We start from the raw sequence: 20,257 nt of genomic DNA, 5'->3' as shown, positions 1-20,257 counted from the left end.
TAGCCTATGTGTTATTCTGATGTATAAGCTATATTGTGGTAAAGTTTCATTCAAATCCATTCAGTAGTTTTTACGTGAAAGAGTAACAAACATCCATACATCCATACTTACAAACTTTCGCCTTTATAATAGTAGTAGGATCTGTTTGTATTGAAAGACACACCAAGATTAACTTTTTCAAGTACCTTAACAAATGGAGTGTAGTTATAATACATTAAAAGACTAAATTAAATTAATGTTTGGCAAAACACTAAGCGAGTATGTACCTAACGAAAATAGTTTTCAATTAACTAAAAAGGTAGATTAGACTATATGCTTAGCCGCTTTGGGAATATTGGGAACTGACTGACTGGCTTGATAGACAAGTGGTTGAGGTCACCACGCCAAACCAAATGAGCGCGACGTGTCGCGGGCTCGATCCCCGCGTAGGACAAGCATTTGTGTGATCCACGAATGCTTGTCCTGAGTCTGGGTGTCTTTGTGTGTGTGATTTGAATGTGTGTGAAATACCCCGCGATACAAGGAAGCAAAAAAACAAATATAAATTTTGAATAGGAGTTAGCAAGACTACAAATGTTTAATTGAGACGTTTAGTTTTTTAAAGAACATTCTTACAAGATTGCATTGCCCGCATAAATCCTCAATAGCACAAAAAAATAATTTTATTTTGCTAACAATATTGAACTAAAATAATCTAGGTAGTCCATCTGACAGGTTTCAGAAAAATATAGAATACGTATTTTTAATTTTATCACATCATAAGATGATGAAATGTATATGGTAACATCACTTGCTAGTAAACAGCGTACTGGTAAGTGACGTCACACGTTTAAGAGATGAAAGAAAAAATACCTTTCTTATATTTTTGGCAATCTGTCTGACGGAATTAACAGAGTTCTTTCTACTAAATACCATATTTAAACTGCATTTAGTTTCTGCCCAAAAAAACACACCTATACCATACTTACAAATCAATTATCATCTTTCTCATCCTTCCTATGTTGCTTCCCATGCTGTTTCAACGCCAACATGGAATAATATTTCTTATGACACACACCACACTCGTAATTCTTCTTACCTATATGCCTTAGCACGTGGTCTTTCAGCTCGTAATTACTAAAGAACTTCTTGTCACACTCATCGCACTCGTAATTGCGTATATTGTCATGTTTTTTCTTCATATGATTCATGTAGTACTGTCGCCAAGTGAAAACCTTGCCGCATTGCTCACACGTAATAGTTTTCACCTTATCCTTATGCGCCTCTAAGCAATGCAAATGCCTCACATATTCCCCAGTGAACTTCTCAGGACAGTACAGACATTTGAACTTGCACATTTGCTTGTGAACAGTCTCTTCGTGTTTACGCCGATACTTTTCTAGGGAGAAAACCTTTTTGCACATACTGCACGGATACTTGCCAATGTTGTGTATTTTGACGTGTTGTTTCAAACGGTTCTGGGCGAGGAATGTGACTCCGCAGTCGTCGCAGACGTAGTTATTGTAGTGGGCGTTCATATGCCCGTCTAGATGCATATAATTGGAGAAGGATTCTTTGCACAATGCACATTGGAGATCGCTTCTCAGTACGTAGGGTATGACTCTGGTATACGCTTGATCTAGATGAACGTTATGTTTCTCTCTTAAATGCCTGAACATTTCGTTCCAATTGTTGATGACAATACAGCATACTGTGCAAAGGAGGTTGTCTATATCGAGTTTTAGTACTTCGTTCATCCAATATGGCCGCATAGCGTATTCTATTTTCTCTATTCTGTCGTGTATGTGTTCTGTTCGTGTGTGGGATCGTAAGTCGTCGGGATCCTCGAAGTTGGGGCCATCGGTGGAGCAGTACGCGCAGTAGTACCGGATGGACTTTGACTTGTAAGGTGTCGCGTTCGTGTATGTTAGGATCGCTTTTATTTCTCTCACGAGTCGGAATGTTTTCTCTCGGTTGGAATCTGCTTCCTCTGTGGAATGAATTATTTTGGAGTTAGTATGTTTGCGAGAGATGTAATATTGAAGAATAAATGTAGTTAAACGCACAATTATATCGTAAACAACTTTTTATGTAAGATTGTTAAATCCGTTGTTTTTAAAATATATGTATTTGTATTATTACTTTTGTGAGGCGGTTTCATAATTATTCATTTAAAAATAACGGTTTACTAGTTCGAATATATAGAGACAGCCCGAGCGAGTAATAAACTAGTCAGGCGACTAGTTTCGGACCCAACCTGAGTCGTTACTTAGGACCTGACGAGAGGACGGGGACGTAAGACTGTCTGATTGGGTCTAGTCGAGCTATCCCGATGAATAAGCTTAGGTAAACCGTTATTAAATAAATACAGTACATATTAACATTGTTTATCATAAAAACCATATTTAGCACTTAAGATAAAACTCAGAAAAAAGTTGTGGTTTTGGGATATCCAGGAACTCCTATACTTACATTTTATTTTTATAATACTTACCGAAATAATTTTTAATATGTCTAAGGAGTATTTGGGTGTTTATATTGTCTAATAAAAAAATAAGATCATTCTCATGTCATGTTTCTGTATTTACAATAATTATAAAAATAATATATATAAGAAACATATAAGTTAAGACCATAAAAGACAAACTTTTGAATTAATAAACAGATAGTCATAGTCATAAGTTGTAGTTTACATCACTGTGGCATTCACTTTAATTACTCCGAATAAAACAAACAATTACTATATTATTAATAATTAAATCAAGTATAATATAAATAATACGCCAGTCCTACTGCTAGACACAGACATTTTACTGTATAGGGAATGTTTAAGCATTAATCACTACACTTTTTCGAAGTGGGTTGGTAGATTCAATTACAAAAAAAAAATCGTCTATTAAATACAGCTGTTTTTGTTCCGCTAGTGTAGTATTAATAGCTTCATATTATAATTATCAGGTGACTTTTCTTCTTCATATAGTTACCGGCACGGATCTTGAGCGCTGACCTTCACCTGCGCGGAAGTGATTGTGTGAGTGTGGCGCGGGGCGGACTCAAGTGCAGTGATTGTCCCGTAGCGCATCGCGTCATAGCCGACATGAGGGATTCGTCGAAATTCGTTGTTTGCTGCAGTTGCATGCACCTCAAGACGACGAGTACGCACAATTGTTTGGCGTTTTATTTTAAGATGCGCAAAGCGATCCCCACTCTTCCTCCGAGCGCTCAAGATCCGTGCCGGTAACTATACCAGTCCCTCTTATCTTTTTTTTTATTTCGGGTTAAAACGCTAATGAATTCAACCCACGTCGAGGGCACGGCGCGGCTTGAGGATATGTCGGACTTCCACAGATTAAAGACACCCTTCTACTGCTTTAGCCAGAGTAACGGGATCGCTCGCGCATGGAGTTTCTTGCCGGTTATTCTCCATAAGAATGACACTTTGAAACCGTGCAAATAGAGTCAGTAATGTAACGTTTTAAAAGTGTCTGAGAAACGGACTATTTGAAATAAAAACTTTTGCTTTTGATTTTTTTGATTTCATGCTCTGCGCGACTCTGGCTGGAGTCCTTCATATGTGAGGGTCGTGGTCAACATCAAGGCAACCTCCATCCGTTTCGATCTAGCGCGTCTCTCACCACCTGATGCCCTTTCGACATATCTTAAAAGTTGATTGCAGTAACACAGCTTGCACTGTCACGTTTCCAAAACAGCATAATTTTTCACCAGATCATATTACAATATATGTATTTACTTAATACATACAAAGATAAAATCAAGATTTAATATGTGTACTATTAAATATAAGGTTGGTAGTGTCATTACTGCTTCCTCTCTCCTAATTATTCGCTGTGCCCGACAGGATCCACAATGGTTCTGCATCATTATATTCTCAAGAGAATTGACTATTCCTTTTAATATATATTACCATGTTGACTCCTAATATGGTGAACCAATCCGTTCTTATTCTTAAACGTTTTCGGACAATACTCACAAGCTAAAACAATTCTATCTTCGTGCAACTTGGAGTGTGCCGTTAAAGATCTCTTCGACCCGTACCATTTGAAACAAACTTTGCACTGAAACTCTCTCAAACCAGTGTGTTTGACTGAATGCCTCTTCAATTCATTCTTCTTATAAAAACCTTTACCGCATTCCGGGCAAATATGAGGCCTTAGCAACAAATGAAAATGGTTGACATGGTTATTCAAAGATCGTTGACTATCGAAACTTTTGCCACACGCTTTGCATTCAAACTTCGGCATTTGAATTCCGTGGACTTTGACCTCATGATTCGTTCTCTGTACGGAATCCATGAATTTTTCGTCACAATACCCACATTTTCGTGTTTTCGAACCGTTTTGGTGTATAACTCTTTCGTGCTCCTTAACTTTGATTCGTGTGTTGAAGATTTTTGGACAGTGCATGCATTTGAATGTCCCTATGCGATGTCGAAACGAATGTATCTTCTGCGATCGCAGATTTATGAACTGTCTTGAACATTCATCGCATTTGTAGTTGGGGTAATGATCAGTCATGTGTTCGGTTAAATGTTTGAAATGACTGAACGGTTTGTCGCATAACGCACATAGCAGTTGTTCTGTTTTAAACTTGAAGGGCACTATATGGTTGTTAATATCAAAATTGATTGGTAATTTGTGTATTAGATGTAGATGCTGCATAAAATCTTGGAGATTGTTTATTTCTTTGGCACAAAGCTTGCATTTTAAGTCAGTTATATCTAATTTTATAATCATATCTGCTACGGATTTAACTTTATTTTTTCCTGTGTCGTTTTTGTGTATTTTTGTCGTGTGTTCTTTTAATTCTGCTGGTATTTGAGTATGGTATTCGCAGTAGAGACAGCCGTAGCCGATTCCCCAGCGCCCTTTAATCGGGGTAGCGTTAGAATTCGTTATAATTAAACGCACATTATCTTTATATTTTTTCAGTATAGTCCTTTCATTGTTTTGTAGCTGATGCAGTGAAGTCTCCGTAGTATTTTTAGTTCCCAGTGCATCTACGAACAAGAGTTTATTCTGTAATTTTGCACTTTTCACTTTTGTTTTGAGGAGATTTCTTTCAGAATGTAATCTTTAAATATACGTTAAGGTTCCAAAACAAAGTCATATACGGTTTATAGTAAAATAATTTATTTATAGTACTAACTACGATTTTTTTACTTCACAGAAGTTTTTAAAACATTATTGTCATTATTTACAAAAAAGATATAAAATTCTAAAAAAAAATATTAGATAAATAATAAACATCGTAGCCATAGAAAAAAACTTGTTAAAAAGAATTAATTAACTACCGTTCTTGTAAAGTAGTCTGGTATAAAACGTATAGTAATTTTCTATTCAAAACCTAATTAAAACTAGTTCTAAAACTTATCATTTTCTAACTAACTAACTAACCGAATTATTTACATATTATATATATTTCAGGGTTTCATATGTAAGGTCACGTGAGAGGTCAAAAGGAGGTTTAATTCTAACCCCAAGCTTTACTTTCATCATACATTAAAAAAAACTAAATAACTGCTCGCATAGCAGAGCGGTTGAGGTCACCATGCCAAACCCACTGAACGCGACATGTCGCGAATTCGATCCCCACGTAGAACAAGTGTCCGAATGCTTGTCCTGAGTCTGGGTGTCTTTGGGCATGTGACTTGAATGTTTGCAAAACCTCACGAGACACAAGGACTAACGTCCCTATTGCGAGAATCGTTAAAGATACATATCTATCAAACAATCTTCCCATGTTTACTCCGCATATGAACTTTCCACGCGGTCCTGTGAACGAAACCACGTTCACATTGATCACATTTGTATCTCCTATCATCTAAATGACACCTCACATGCTGATTAAGACTGCATCGCGTACCAAACGACTTACTACACATATTACACTTGAAATCCCGCGTCTTAGTGTGAGTAACCGTATGTGACTTCAACTCCATTTTGGAAAAGAACGCCATTTCGCAATAAGAACATTTATGGGGTCTCAACATTAAATGAAAGCGATTCTTGTGAGTTATCAAAGAACTTTGACTTTTATAAGACTTGTTACATGCCGTGCAAGAAAATACAATCGGTTTGACACCATGGACTTTGACTTCATGAATTTGTACGAGGTCTTTCGTCGAGAACCGTTCATCGCAAAACGCACATTTTCGGGTTTTGTTAAACATCGTATGGACTACTCGTTCATGAGCGCTTTTCTTTGGACGGCAATCGAAAACTTTTGGACATTTCGCGCACTTAAAAACGCCTCGATTATGTCTGTAGCTATGTGTTTGCATTGATTGTTTGTTAATGAAAGCTCGGTCACAAGTATTGCATTCATAATTCCTGTAGTGTTCACTCATGTGTTCGGACAAAAGTTTGAAGAATTTGAATTCCTTTTCGCACATCACACACTTTAGCACTTCCGTGTCAAATTTGAATGGTATAATGTGATTTTTGACGTCTGAATGTATGATTTTCTCATGCATCGTTTTCAAATGTTCCATGGTATCTTCTAGAGTATTTATAACTTTATCACATAGACTACATTTAAGATTAGTGATATCCAGTCTTATGACTAAATCAGCAACATATTTGACTTGAATGACTTCTTCTATTTTGGAGTGTTTTTCAATGTTATGTGTTTTTAAATCGGAAGGGGTTTCTTTGTGTTCGTCGCAAAAATAGCAGTAATAGCCGACACCCCAGTAGCCTTTGATAGCTGTGGCATTAGTATTATGCAGTATCGTTTTGAGGTTATCTTTGTGTTTGGCAAGTTCATTTACGTCATTTTTCTCTGGTTCTGTCTTGCCAGATTTAAATTTCTCGTCGACAATGGCTTTGTACCTAGTTCTAATTTGTTCTGCGTCAACAGGAGCGTTATCTTCATCTGTTGACTGTATTTTAGTATCTGTATCAACTTTATTCGTCTTTTTTACGTTACGTTTTACGGGTTTATCTTTTGTTTTCTGTTTTACTGCGGGTTTTGTTTTCGCGTCGACAGGGGGTGTGTTAGGATCTCTTTGCTTGATCTCTTTCTTTTTAATTTCCAATGTATTTGTTGTTTTCGTTGTATTGTCGGTCAGGACATCTACAACAAGAAATTCATACATTGATTTCCATTTTTTATTAATTATAAATTATGTTTTTATATACATTTTCTTGTTTACATGTTTTCTGCTTATATCGCTGTTTTAATAGATAAGTTCGTTCCTTTTTTTCAGCATCTTCGTGCTTAGGTATTTCTGATACTAGATTGAACATAGACCATTCGAAAATAATACAACTGGAGGTTGAGTGCAAGTTACATTACACCAAGCGCTGAAGAATCACTCAAATGTCTAGATGGAAAGTCATTCTCATACATTTGAAGTTTTCTATTCCAAGATATCACATTGCCATTAAATAGTTAGTCATTAGTCGTGCTGGTTTTACGTACCTACATACAGATTTTATGTTTACCTAACTCCCCGGGAATGTTATTTTTTTATTAAGACTTGTACTTTCAGCCTAATTATTAGATTATATAGTTTGAGTGGACTTCCTCAAGGTGGTATTTTAGGACCTATATATAAATAATTTTATTTTATTATTACGTAAAACACGTATGCCCGACGTCATCAGTAAATAAGTACGAAAATACGTTTTTCTTTTAGAATTACTTTCAAAAAGGTTACACATAAGGCTCCGATTTAAAATGCGTGAATAACACATTTTTGGTTATAATTATGATTCCGCCTCAAGAAAGTTGAGATTAGATTCTCGATATATCTCGATGATTTTGATCAGCTGCATAAAATTAAAGTGTAAAAATTAACGTACAGCGTAGTATGGGCAATGATAAAAACAAAACCGATCAGCGATTTACAAGATAAGAGCGATAAACACAGCCCTTACTTTTGCAGTCGGGTAAAAACCACACACAATGATAGTAAACGAAAAAAACAGATCTATAGAAAAGTTTTTGCTTTAGATAAACTGGTCAATATTGCTTTGTTATGCATATTTTTCATAAATTTTAAATTATTTAAAAATACATTTAGATATGAAATAAAATTTAACGACATGACGGTGCATCCTCGAATACATATATTGGCTACTGTTTTTCATTCCAATTTGTTAATATTTGATTCAGTTTATGATCTCATCAAAAACACGTAATTGGAAACCTATTCATAAACTTTTATATCCTCATAAACTCATAAACTTTCAATGAAAATAGGATATCAAAGTTATATTGACCAGTTTTACATGAAAGTGCAGTTTTAACATAATAATAGTCAAGATGCTTGCCAAACTTTGTCGCAAATTCAAAGATAAAAAAAGGGCTAGACTGACCTCGTAATACCATCATTTTCAAAATTCAATCATGTTTATATATGGCTACTAAATTAAAATTAAAGAAAACCCCCCGCAACATTTAAACGGCTCGACCGTTTGTTTTATGAAACATGCCTAAGGCTACAAAACAAACACAAAACAAACTAACAACTACAAAACAAACTAAATTAAAATCGCTCAATCCGGGAGCTACGATGACACAGACAGACACGTCAAACTTATAACACCGCTTTTTTAGCGTTGGGGGTTAAAAAAGTGACGAATTTTGACATTAATATTTTGTATTGAGATTATGTCACAGTATATAATCTCTTAGCTTTAAGTTTCAGCAGCGGCGTACCTTCGAAGCTCCGGCAATTTTAAACTCTATTTTTACGCGAATAAAGACCAATTTAGTGTAAAGAAGTTGGCTCATAAAAATTCTTTGATAAATTCCTACATTCTAAACACAATAAGTTTTAATGAGCAAATTAGTACGAAACAGTATCGAAAACTGGCATGAGCAATCAGTTTGCAACAAGTAAATTGGCAAACATTCGACCATAGAACAAAATAATATTAATTTAACAACAAAAACATACAACCGACTTCAAATAAAGACTAATAAACAAACTCAACCAAAATTTTAATGAGATCAAAAAACAGCTAACATTTTTACTAAAAAAAAACAAAATTGGCCCAACAAGCACAATCTTATAGTAAGGCCAACCAGACGAGATAAATAATGTAAACAAATACTCAGGGGTTCATGACATTGTTATTTGAATAAACTATTATAAAGTTCGAATTTCGACAAAAATGAAGGAATGAACTAGTTCACAACATGCAGACCAAATGTTGACAACTGCCGCACTGATTGATTTCTTGTACCACGAAACCCATAACGACAGCTGACATCGACCAACTCACGCCATATATGCGCGTACGAGTGATAAGGACAGGGATAATAATCCCTCGCCATCACAATAACTCAGTAATTGCTTGTTTACGTTTTCTATCTCTGTCTGGTTGGCCTTACTATAGATCAAAAAACAAAAAAAAACTACCCACAAATTAACAACACCCTCTATTCAAAGTCGGATCAACGAAAAACCACATTCAAACTACTACTGACCTGTCGGTTCCAGCCTCATTTTCGCACAAATCGTCTTCTTCGGTATATTATACTTTCTTGCTGCATCGTTCGGTGTTATTTCTCCACTTCGTACGGCCTCCAAGCACTGTCTTAGATTCTCCTCCGTGTATTGCTTGTACGTTTTGAATCTCTCGTTCTTGGGGAGACGTTTCGGCCATTTTCTTTTAACGCCGTCGTCTGAGTCTGTTGGAGTGTCGGCCTTGCGACGTCGTTTCGGTTTTTGAGCTTGCGTTGATGAAGCTGTGAAGTCAGATTGTGGGATTAATAGATGGTTTTGATTTTAATAATGATGAACTTCTGGAAATATAAGTAAAAAATTGTGGATAGAAAATCATTATGGTAGTCAATAAAATAAATTAATTAAATAACTTGGGTCAAATATATCTTGGATATGAGTAATAAGGAGGAATGAAAGTAATTATGAAGCAGCAAACACTGTTTGCGATGTATAGCAGGTTTGATTCTTACGTAGGACAAGTTAATAAATTTTTCGCAACAAAAATAAAAATTCGTCCCGAATAATTACTAAAGATGTCGAAGCTTTTATTTTTACATATTTTCTCTATTTACAGTATAATCATTTGCTATATACAAAAAAAAAACATAAACAATAATTAATTCAAGGCATCAAAAAATTCATCGGCATCGCTGCCGGCTGGAAGTGCGCCCAAAAGGCTGGCAGCATTGCCACGTTGAATGGCAATGCTAATCCTCTGAGATAGGTAAAAGCCAGCCTTTGGGTCACGAGAAGTGTCAACGAGACGCTAATTCCTCAAAAAAATCACCGAAATCATCCCATAACTAAGGAGTAACATAAACTACTGTCTACCCAAAACTGTTACTCACTTGCAACTAAAGCCTCCTTAGCGTCTCCACCAACCTCGTCCTCCAGGTATTCAACATCCTCGTATTCTTCATCGCACGCGCTGGCGTCGTTGACACTGACGTCCATGTCAGCTGTGTCGGTGTCAGCTGTGTCAGCGGTGTCGCTATCCGCCTCTTTATACACCATGAGGTACTCCTCGTCGCAGTCTTCGAGTTTTGGTATTGTGTCTTTATCTGGGATTAAATATAGGTATTTATAATTGAGAATAATTGGAGAAACATTTTTTTTGTACTTTATCATTTGTACAGCGTAATATAAAATGGTGAACGCTGGCCAAATTGGAGTGCTTCCCATATTATTAATATTACTATCAAAATATAAGAAACTTGAATTTTAAACATAAGCCATTTCGACTCATAACAATATTGTTTTAACAACAAAAACAAAACGCAACGTCAAATAAAATGTACTAAGCCAAACTTGCTGAATTTTTATATTAATAACGACAAATATTTCACGTTACATATAAAAAATCAACAAAATCAATCCATCCAATAAAAAGTTCTGAGGTAACAAACATAAAAACTCAAAAGAGAGTATCTTGCAGCGTTTTGGTACTTTTTGAGTGTAAATAGCGGGATTCACGTACTTTTAATCAAAGGTTTTCAAGTACATGTTTGACTTTTTATTTAACTCACGATTACCTTGATGTTTGATGTTCTGCGCGCGATCAAAACAAGCTAACCAGTGTAACTTAACTCGGAGAAAAATATCGAGCGTTCATTTAGATTCGTACTTGGTGTGAATCCGCCCCGGGCGTCGGTGAACCGCGCTACGTCACTAGTTTAAAACAATAGTCTGTGTGAATCCTACGAAAGGCGTACGGTCAGGTTCTCTCCGAAAAGCGGTACCGAGCCTGTCCCGCGCGGGACCTTTAAATTTCATAAAAAAATCGGGACGTCCCGCCAAAATCGAGACGTCTGGCAACGCTGGTATCTTGAAACCTTCACTTTTGAAATCAGTCAAAAATACCAAGTACTAACCATCACCATCTCCTAACTGCCGGTAGAAATCCTCCTGCGAGGTGAGGACGATCTTCTTGAAGTCGCACGCGTCCCGCAACCTGTTGACACACTGCTCGCATATCTGGTCTTGATCGATGGACTCGGAACTGTCCCACTGTTGGGGAAAGATTTTATTTATTTATCAAATAACATACACAATAAAACCACTATAATGTTGCACTAATAAAACCGTTACACCAAATCGTTATGCAGTCTATTATAAATTAGAAACATTATTTCGTAAAGTGTTTAAAGAAAAAAACACGTCTGAGGCTTGAGATGCTTAGCAGAAGTGATAACTTAAAGAGAGAGAGAGAGGGAGAGAGGGAGGGCGAGAGAGAGAGAGAGAGGTATTGTTGCCATATCCATGGGAGAAAGAGGAGAGAGAGAGAGAAAGAGGAGAGAGAGAGAGAAAGAGGAGAGAGAGAGAGAGAAAGAGGCGAGAGAGAGAAAAAGAGGAGAGAGAGAAAGAACAAGAAAAAAGTGAAAGGGAAGATAGACGTACTGGCGCCGTAACGCGTCACGTTACGAATTGGTTAAGGTCAGTCAGAGGTTCAACCCACAAGAAGTCACATATAAGAACAATAATGATAATTAAAAATAATGTGCAAGTATAATTTAAGTCAGTAATTATTTGATATGATTTTATTCTTTCAAGTCTCATTAAGATTGTTAACTTTAATTCAAATATCTTACCAAAATGAAGAATAATTTAAAAATTATTTGGTAAAAAGACAACCATAATGGATGATGAAAACCAACACAAACAGAAAGGTCTCTTTTCAATGTGTTGTCTAAGATTTAAAGAGGAACTGCATCAAGGTTTACTTTTCAATCAAAAATGGTAGAAGATATGAGGACTAATAACTCCATTTGTTTACATGTTCTTGTAAATAAATAAAATAAATATATTCTCTTCAATTCCACAAGTACAACACCTTTAGGAGGTGGTACATGAGACCTCTGGTAATCAGGCATGAATGAATATCAGAGTAAAAAATTGGACAAGACTTATTAATATCTCATCACCAAATTACAATGAAAACCACCTAGCACTTAAGCTTGGTGTGTCCAGAAAGTATTGACTTTCTTGGAATCCGCTAGGACAATAATCTGAAGTAATAAATAGGAGGAAAAAGGTTTACTACTAAAACAAAAAGACTCTTTGGGGAAGGATGGAGGAGAGACCTTTGCTACAGAGATGTCTGCACAATTAAAATATTAATCATCATTATTATATATTTATAACATAATTCATGATAAGAAAAAAGTAAATACCAAATAAGAAAATAAGATGTACAAGGGCGCTGCTTAAAATGTAATGTTATTTCTTAGGCCACTGCAATATAAGAGGCCTAAGTATTTAATTTATTGATAGTAGTATTAATTTCGTCCAATATATTGACTTATTTTTTTGGAGACAAATACTTTTATTTTTAAATATTTTTTAGTGGTGTTCATAGACGTAAAATCAAAGTCGCTGTAAATTAAATTAGCCAATCATTCTCATAATATAATGGTGGGCAGTTTTTAGTGAATTTTAAATTCACTTGAATTTTAAACGTAAACAATTCCGTATCAAGAGAATTATGATAACAATCAAATTAATTATTTCATTCGAAATTTTTACCATCATGACGTCGCATAGAACGGCGTGGCGTTTGATAATTCTAATTGAAACTAGGAAAGTCGTAAATAAAATGAAATAATAATTCTCGGGAATATTATTAAATATTTGTTGTGTGTGGAAAGACAATAAGCCAAAATCTGTATGAAACTTTGAAGCCAAATCAATGTCGAAGTAAATTGGGCAAATAGCCTCATAGCCGAAAGATACTCACAGTGAGAGCAAAACAGTCGACAAGCATTTCGCCGTATACTTCCGATTCTCCCTCAAATTGGTGTTCAGTCCACATGTTCTTAAGGTATCCATAGGAGAGACAACACTTGCATCTCCCGAAATAAGTCGCTATTTCATTCTTTACTTCCGACATGATTGCGATTTCACATAACAAACAAGAAACACAAGCTCGCCTCAACGAAATACCGCCATTTTGTCACAGATAAAAAAATCTTAAGGACTTGAGAGTGTTGAGAGTTGAGATTGCTATAAAAAAGCGTGCGTTGTTTTGTAATGAGATGGTTGACATTGTTGTTGATTGTTTTGTATCGAATGGAAAACATTTCACACGTTTTTCAGAAGCAATAACTTAAAAAAACTATTTGTACCAAAGAAAGCTAGAGACAGGCTAAATAAAAGCTTTTTATTAAACCAAGATATCAAAGGTTTTTCACTAATACAGTTATAACGTTAACATTATTTACTTTGTTTAGCTTTTGGTATGCAGCCAAACTTTCAGGTGTATTTCAAAATATATAGTAGTGATTCCATGTCAAAAACAAAAAGAGCCATAACTAAACGTAAACAGATATTGACATTTTATTGAAATTTTTACTCTGTGATATTGACAAGACAGTTTGGCGTGTAGAAGCTTTCTTGCTTTCTTGTACAAAATAAATCGAAATAAAAACTATAATAATTCTGAATGTAAATAATGCGAAACTAGATTAGAAAATACTTTTGAGGGAGTTTAAAACAAAATGGCTACGGTTAAAAACAACGGCCCTATAATAGATCCAGCGTTATGTAGATGTTGTAGAGCTATAAAAAAATGTAGAGTTCTGACCGCGGAGTATACTTGGATGGAACAGAAGGAAGTGTACGCCGATATGATCATGGACTGCTTTGGTGTCTTGGTGAGTGAAAAAAAAAACAATTTGTTTATGGTAAAAGAACAAAATTTAAACTATAATGTTGAATGTTCTACTATTCTTTAAATATTAGTTTTTGTTATTTGTTTTGTTTATTTTAGATATTTTATAATTGCCATTTCCTTATTTACTAGCGTAGTTATAAGAGTACTGTCTTGTTTTCTCTATTAATTAGTTTTGCGTCTATGAAGCTATGTAGGATAATTTTAACAACATTTAATAATTCTAAAGTATTTATGACTTGTTTTGAATGCTATAATTTGGTCCATACACCTTACTTTATCTGTAAGTCTAACTTACTTGTCAGTCTAAGGCAGTCATGAAAATAATAATATGATTATATGATTGTTTTAATGACTCTCACAAATCTGGCCTCTGGTTATGTTAGAACCCGACAAATGGAAGGAGGGAGGAAAGGCTTTCCCCTGCAGTGGGGCACTAATGATAAATAATATATGAATCAATAATATTTTTTTGAATTTGATGTCTAAGAAATAGTATTATAGTAGCGTGTTCAAGGTTCCTCATATTAATTTTTATTAACACAACAGATAATTATAGTTAACTATTTAGCTGACCATGGAAACTCTGAAAATAACAGACCAAAATGTACCTATATTATGTTTGAACCTGTTAAAGCTTTTTTAGATTTTATCCTTAGACTTTCCTATTGCCACCCTTGAACTTCTTCATACACCTGTAGTCACCATCCACAGCCTTTTCTATCTCTCTATTCTTTACCTTCAACAAGAATCTCTACTACTGCTTGTAGCCTTCTCTATTGCTAACAGACAACATCCAAGCATCTTTCCATTACCTTCTTGAAGCTTTGCCTTCATACTGAGGCTCCTCCTTGCCTCCAATACCCTTCACTAATCTACTCCATTGCCACTTCTTCTTCTTCATTGCTACCCATCACCTCCTCAGAGTTTCTTCAACCAATTGCCTGTTTTCCTTAAGCTTCTTTGTTTTGAACTAATACAGGCCATGTCAACAATTTCCGCTTTCTGAATCAACCTTCGACCCATACGGCGAAAGGTAGTTTAAAAGGTCGAGCAGTCCCCTAATAAATACCCTTGAGTAACCCTTTCCTAAACAATTATCTACCTTGATTATCAAGTGAACAGCACATGTTTACATCTGTGTTGCACCACAACTTGAGTTAATTCCAAATATAATAAATTGTTATTATCATAGTTATCCCACGTGGACGACAACGATCGCGACTGCGGCGTGTGCGCGACGTGCGTGGTGAGACTCCGCGACGCGTGCGCCTTCCGTCACCAGGTGCTGCAGTGTGAGGAGCTGTTCCTCAGCGCGAAGCTCGACGATAAGGATGCTGATGGTACGTCATGATGCAGCCAACTACCATAATAGGGTCATCATCGGCCTAGCCCTTGTCAACTATGTTGTGGTCGGCTTCCAGTGTAACTGGATGCAGCTAAGTACCTGTGTTTTACAAGGAGCGACTGCCTATCTGACCCCCTCAATCCAGTTACCTGGGTAACACGATACTCCCTAGTTAGACTGGTTCTCAGACTTTCTAGACAACCAGGCTAGGAGCCTGCTATTTCGCTATTTAAAATTATTGTCGATGAATAAAAGAAAAAGTTGATTAAATTTGACAGTATTCGTATTTTGCTAAGCATTGTGCCAACATAATAATTGGAATATCATAGCTTTTACAGTGAGTGTCGAGCTCCATACGGAATTTCAAATTATGTATTGTGTTGGCAAAATGCTTAGAAGAATATGAATAGTGTCAAATTTAATCCTATTCCCATTACTTCATCTCGAAGCATGCAATTGGGGAGGCCTCTATCCAGCAGTCGACGTATATGGCCTGATGATGATTTAATTGTGGCCCTGGTCTAATGTCTCAGATCAAAATGATCCAGCCTATTTTAACAAAAACTTTTCCATTTAATTAATATATTTTTTTCCTTTTCCAAACCTTACAGAAACGAAAGCCGACAAGCCACCGATAGATATAGAATTGAAGTTGGAGCCGAAGGACGACTGCAGCGAGCACTCCGCCGCCGGAGACCTCGACCATGAGGACGATATGTCCATGGACTACACTGAAGATGTGGGAGGTATGTACCACATGCCAATAGTAAGATGTAGTAGTACAATAAGTCAACCAGTAAAGAAGAACTCATAGTCATTTAATTCATGTAGTCTATTTCGACGAGGTCGTCCGACGAAGGTTGTGTGATGATCTAGTCAAATACGCGGGGCGCACGTGGTCGGATCGCAAAAGATAGAGGTTTGGAAGAGAAAGGGGGAGGCCTTTGCCCAGTAGTGGGATCTAAAACAGGCTATTAAAAACCAGATCAAATGGTAGTGTTCATCACACAACTTCATCTATTTCCATATTTAAGAGACGAGTAAAGGATCACTACCTGTCATCTTAATTTCTGTTGTGTCATATTTATATTGTATATATGTATTTATTTATGTAATTGTAATCTTATCTTAGTTTGTCTCTTTTATTATCTTTTCTTCTTTTGTTAAAATTGTATTTGTCATATTCACCTCTTTCTGTTTTTCCAATGCTTGTACACTATTGTCTATTTTTCTAACTTATTTATCCTTTCGCAGGTCTGCTGGAAGAGATTTCTCAAAGAAATAAGCAGTACCTTTGTACACCTCTTTCTATATTTGTGATACTTTTATTGGTCTGTGTACATAAATGATAAATAAATAAAACATTTGATCTTGGTGGGGATAGAAGCCGAGACCTCTGGTATGATGCTAGATCTGAAATAAATGTTACCTAAATTTACCTAGACCGCCCATTGTGGCACCATGTAACTATTTATTTATATAAAATCCTGTACTTATGTGGTATGCAATAAAGAATATTTTACCTATCTATCTAAAACCACCTTCGCTATGTTCTACAGAAATTAAACCGCCAAAAAAAGAAGAGACAGACAAAGACCTCGCTCTCCCTCTAGAAGTAGACGCCAAGCCTGAAGAGGATGAGGAGAGCGAGTGGTCGGCGTCGTCCTCAGACTCGGACAAGCCAATCAAGAGGAAGAAGAAGAACGGCCCCGTCAAGAAGAAGAAGGTGGCCGTTAAGAAGCAGAAAGCAGGTAAGAGAAAAAATATATTAAATTGCTAAGAATGTTTGGCATTTATTTTAAGAAGACTTCTGATGAGGTACAAAGAATAAATTAAGTATACTATACATTCTATCTACAATAACCGCCTATAAACGTCCCACTGCTGGGCATAAGCATCTTCCAATTTTCATTCATTTTCATTGACCCCATTCTCACCACACTGGCTCACTGCGAGTTGGCATTTGCAGATTATAATGTTTTTTTCTAGCTTTTGCCGCATCCATATTCCTCACAATTTTCTCTTTCGCTGTTGCTAGAAAAGGACTTAGACAAAATAGGTTTCATACAGCGTGGCACTACAATGTTGAAACGCCACGCGATAAATATACTATTTTCCACATTTCTGCCTGTTTTGGTATCATCCAGGTTTGCCGGTCAGTTATTTATAGATATCTTAACATATAGCATATAGTTCCAAGCATTCCTGTGATCCACGAATGCTTGTTCTGAATGTCATTTGAATTATTGTGAAATTTGTGACACAAGGTTTAAACTTGAAACAAGATCTGTTTAAAAAGCTGCTAAATATAACGTTATACTTTTCCAGGTACATCAAAAAAGCAATCACCAAAAACAGTCAAAAAGCCTCCTGTCGAAAAAAAGAACAATTACGACCGCGATCTAGATTGTATGTCTGAGGAGAACTTACTTACTATCATACAATATTCATACGTCTGTCCGTTCAAAAACAGACGCAACAACTACTACTGCTTCTACTGCAAAGACTACTACCCAAAGCCAGAAGATTTAAGAGAGCACACCGTCTCACACGACACCAAGCCCTTTCAGCTACTCATGGGCTACAAAAAAATGATCAAAATTGATATCACGAGAATAGATTGCAGATTATGTCCAATGAAAATTGATGATTTGAATGTTTTCAAACAGCATATAGATCAAGTGCATGGGAAAAAGATATATTTTGAAGCGCCAGATAAAATGTTACTATACAAACTGACTTGGAATGATCTAGTGTGTGTCATGTGTAACGATGTTTTCGAAGACTTCAACACGTTGAACACACACATGGTCGAACACTTCAGTAATTACACCTGCGATATATGCGGCGTCTGTTTCCTAGAGAAGCCGAGGTTGGATGCGCATCTCAAAAGGCATAAAGACGACGAACGGCATACGTGCGAAGTATGCGGCAAAGTTTTCAAATCCAACCATTATAAAGACATGCACGTTGATATAGTTCATAAGAAGAAGGCTATTATACGCTGTCCGCGTTGCGACGAATGTTTCATGTCCTACGCTTTGAAAAACAAGCATTTAACAGAAGCTCACGGTCAGAAACGGACGTATCCCTGTAATTTATGCGACAAAGTCTATAACAGGCAAAAAACTTTAACGGAACATCAAAGGAGGAATCACCAAAAAGTATTGAAACACCAATGCGAATATTGCGATCAGAGGTTTTATTTACCGTCGAGATTAAAAGAGCATATGGCAACACACACTGGGGAAAGGAATTTTAGGTGTGAATATTGTGAGAAGAGTTATCCTAGGCTGAAATCTTTGCAATACCATATAAGGACTCATACGAATGATCGTAGATATAGGTGCCATATTTGTGGGCAGGCTTTCATACAGAATCCAAGTTTAAAATCTCATATTAAGAGTCATCATCCCGAGTGTGATATTGAAGGATGTTATTTCTAATTATGTAAGTAATTATTTATTATTTGACTAAAAAAATAGAAATTCTGTGTAAGTAGATTTCTTAAAAATATCGGATTAGTATTTTTTCTTTTTTTACGTGAACAAGAATGGTATGGTACCTAAGTTAAAATTTTCTATGACGTCACTTATCGGTACATATTTTACTGACACATGGCGTTGTTGCCTCCCTCTTCCATAGATTTCACTATATTTGATGCATTTTATTTCCGTAATTTATTATAATAATAAATACGTATCCAATATTTGTTTGAAATCTTCTATACTCCATATGTTTAGGTAGTTAACTAAAGGTAAACAATCTCGGTGTGCCTTTTTATACAAACACATATTAAATAAATAAACAACTGATATATTTCAGTGGTACATTTCATTTGGTAATCCTTATTGTTGTTTCACGTTTGTTTTTAGTCGAGTTTTATTTTTAAACTGAGTTTTTAGACAATAAGACACACCTAGATTGTTTACCTTTAGTTAACTACCTAAACAAATTGAGTATAGATGGACTTATTCGATTTTTTAGTCAGATACCTTATTTAGATGGTGCGAGTAATATTTCTATAATTTGTAATGCATTGCTGGCAAAGTCTATTCACTTTTTGATACCAGAGTTACTTGGTGAAGCAATGTATTGCAAATCTTCCTATTAACAATATATCTCGCATTATATTTATGAGTTTTTAAGCTGGTTGTCTGTCTGTTCATGTTGAAATGTCGTTACAATGTATCGACTTAGTTTTTCTCGTATAATTTAAACTTTTCTCGGACTTCCCTAAGTATTTAAAGATTGCCCGTTTTTGAGTTATCAGAAGCATTTTCTCTATATTTTTTGTATATTGGATACCGATCATATTTTAAATATTGAAATGAACGGTACCAAAATCATCTTATAATCCTAAATTGCTCAGAAAATGATAAATTATAAAATACTCACTTTTGTGACGACTTCCGCAGTAAGAAATTTAATGCTTATATCGCGGGTTTCACAAACATTCAAGTCACATGCACAAAGACACCCAGCCTCAGGACAAGCATTCGTGGATCACACAAATTCTTGTCCTACGCGGGGTCGAGCCCGCGACACGTCGCGCCCAGTGTGTTTGGCGTGGTGACCTCAAGCACTCGGCTATCCGTGCATTCGTTATTTTCGTTTCGGTATTTCAAATATAATCGTTGCCTTTTTAGTCAAGTTTTTTTTTTATAAATGTAAAGTCTTCCAAACCCAGCCATTCAAAGTATATTTTTAATTTTCTTTTTTCTATGTATATTGGATAACCAGCCTTTTGAGATTAATTCTTTCGATGATAGTCTGAAGTATTTTT

At 35.8% G+C, this 20,257-nt stretch overlaps 2 protein-coding genes across 4 annotated transcripts; one reads left to right on the top strand and one right to left on the bottom strand.

Moving 5' to 3' along the window:
* Positions 1-478: 478 nt before the first annotated feature.
* Positions 479-13,428, bottom strand: LOC113505461 (zinc finger protein 431-like). 3 transcript variants are annotated; one of them, XM_026888164.1, is made up of 5 exons: positions 13,191-13,428; positions 11,329-11,464; positions 10,306-10,518; positions 9,439-9,699; positions 479-1,969 (listed from the first exon to the last, which is right to left on the bottom strand). In XM_026888164.1, exons 1-5 carry the CDS (start codon positions 13,341-13,343, stop codon positions 972-974), a joined length of 1,761 nt encoding a protein of 586 aa, XP_026743965.1. In that variant the 5' UTR covers positions 13,344-13,428; the 3' UTR covers positions 479-971. The 3 variants fall into 3 exon arrangements, with proteins under 3 accessions (XP_026743965.1, XP_026743964.1, XP_026743963.1); XM_026888163.1 differs by lacking the exon at positions 479-1,969 and adding an exon at positions 3,474-4,996; XM_026888162.1 differs by lacking the exon at positions 479-1,969 and adding an exon at positions 5,598-7,074.
* Positions 13,429-13,812: 384 nt separating this feature from the next.
* On the top strand, positions 13,813-19,198 carry LOC113505466 (PR domain zinc finger protein 5-like). The gene is made up of 5 exons (XM_026888184.1): positions 13,813-14,106; positions 15,319-15,466; positions 16,083-16,217; positions 17,031-17,222; positions 17,800-19,198. The coding sequence occupies exons 1-5, from the start codon at positions 13,951-13,953 to the stop codon at positions 18,915-18,917; spliced, it is 1,749 nt and encodes a 582-aa protein (XP_026743985.1). The 5' UTR covers positions 13,813-13,950; the 3' UTR covers positions 18,918-19,198.
* Positions 19,199-20,257: the final 1,059 nt, after the last annotated feature.

The sequence above is a fragment of the Trichoplusia ni genome, chromosome 26, assembly GCF_003590095.1.
Source record: "Trichoplusia ni isolate ovarian cell line Hi5 chromosome 26, tn1, whole genome shotgun sequence".
Lineage (NCBI taxonomy): Eukaryota > Metazoa > Arthropoda > Insecta > Lepidoptera > Noctuidae > Trichoplusia > Trichoplusia ni.
The sequence above is the reverse complement of the archived record's forward strand: the minus strand, read 5'-3'. Positions and strand labels throughout refer to the sequence as shown.

Excerpts from the sequence above, each read along its gene's own strand:
- LOC113505461 (XM_026888162.1), bottom strand. The coding sequence starts at position 13,343 with ATGTCGGAAGTAAAGAATGAAATAGCGACTTATTTCGGGAGATGCAAG. Across the intron at positions 9,700-10,305 it reads TAAGGAGGCTTTAGTTGCAA|CTTCATCAACGCAAGCTCAA; the intron begins GTGAGTAACAGT and ends CTGACTTCACAG. Across the intron at positions 7,075-9,438 it reads AATGAGGCTGGAACCGACAG|ATGTCCTGACCGACAATACA; the intron begins GTCAGTAGTAGT and ends TTCTTGTTGTAG.
- LOC113505466 (XM_026888184.1), top strand. The coding sequence starts at position 13,951 with ATGGCTACGGTTAAAAACAACGGCCCTATAATAGATCCAGCGTTATGT. Across the intron at positions 15,467-16,082 it reads CGACGATAAGGATGCTGATG|AAACGAAAGCCGACAAGCCA; the intron begins GTACGTCATGAT and ends CAAACCTTACAG. Across the intron at positions 16,218-17,030 it reads CTACACTGAAGATGTGGGAG|AAATTAAACCGCCAAAAAAA; the intron begins GTATGTACCACA and ends TATGTTCTACAG.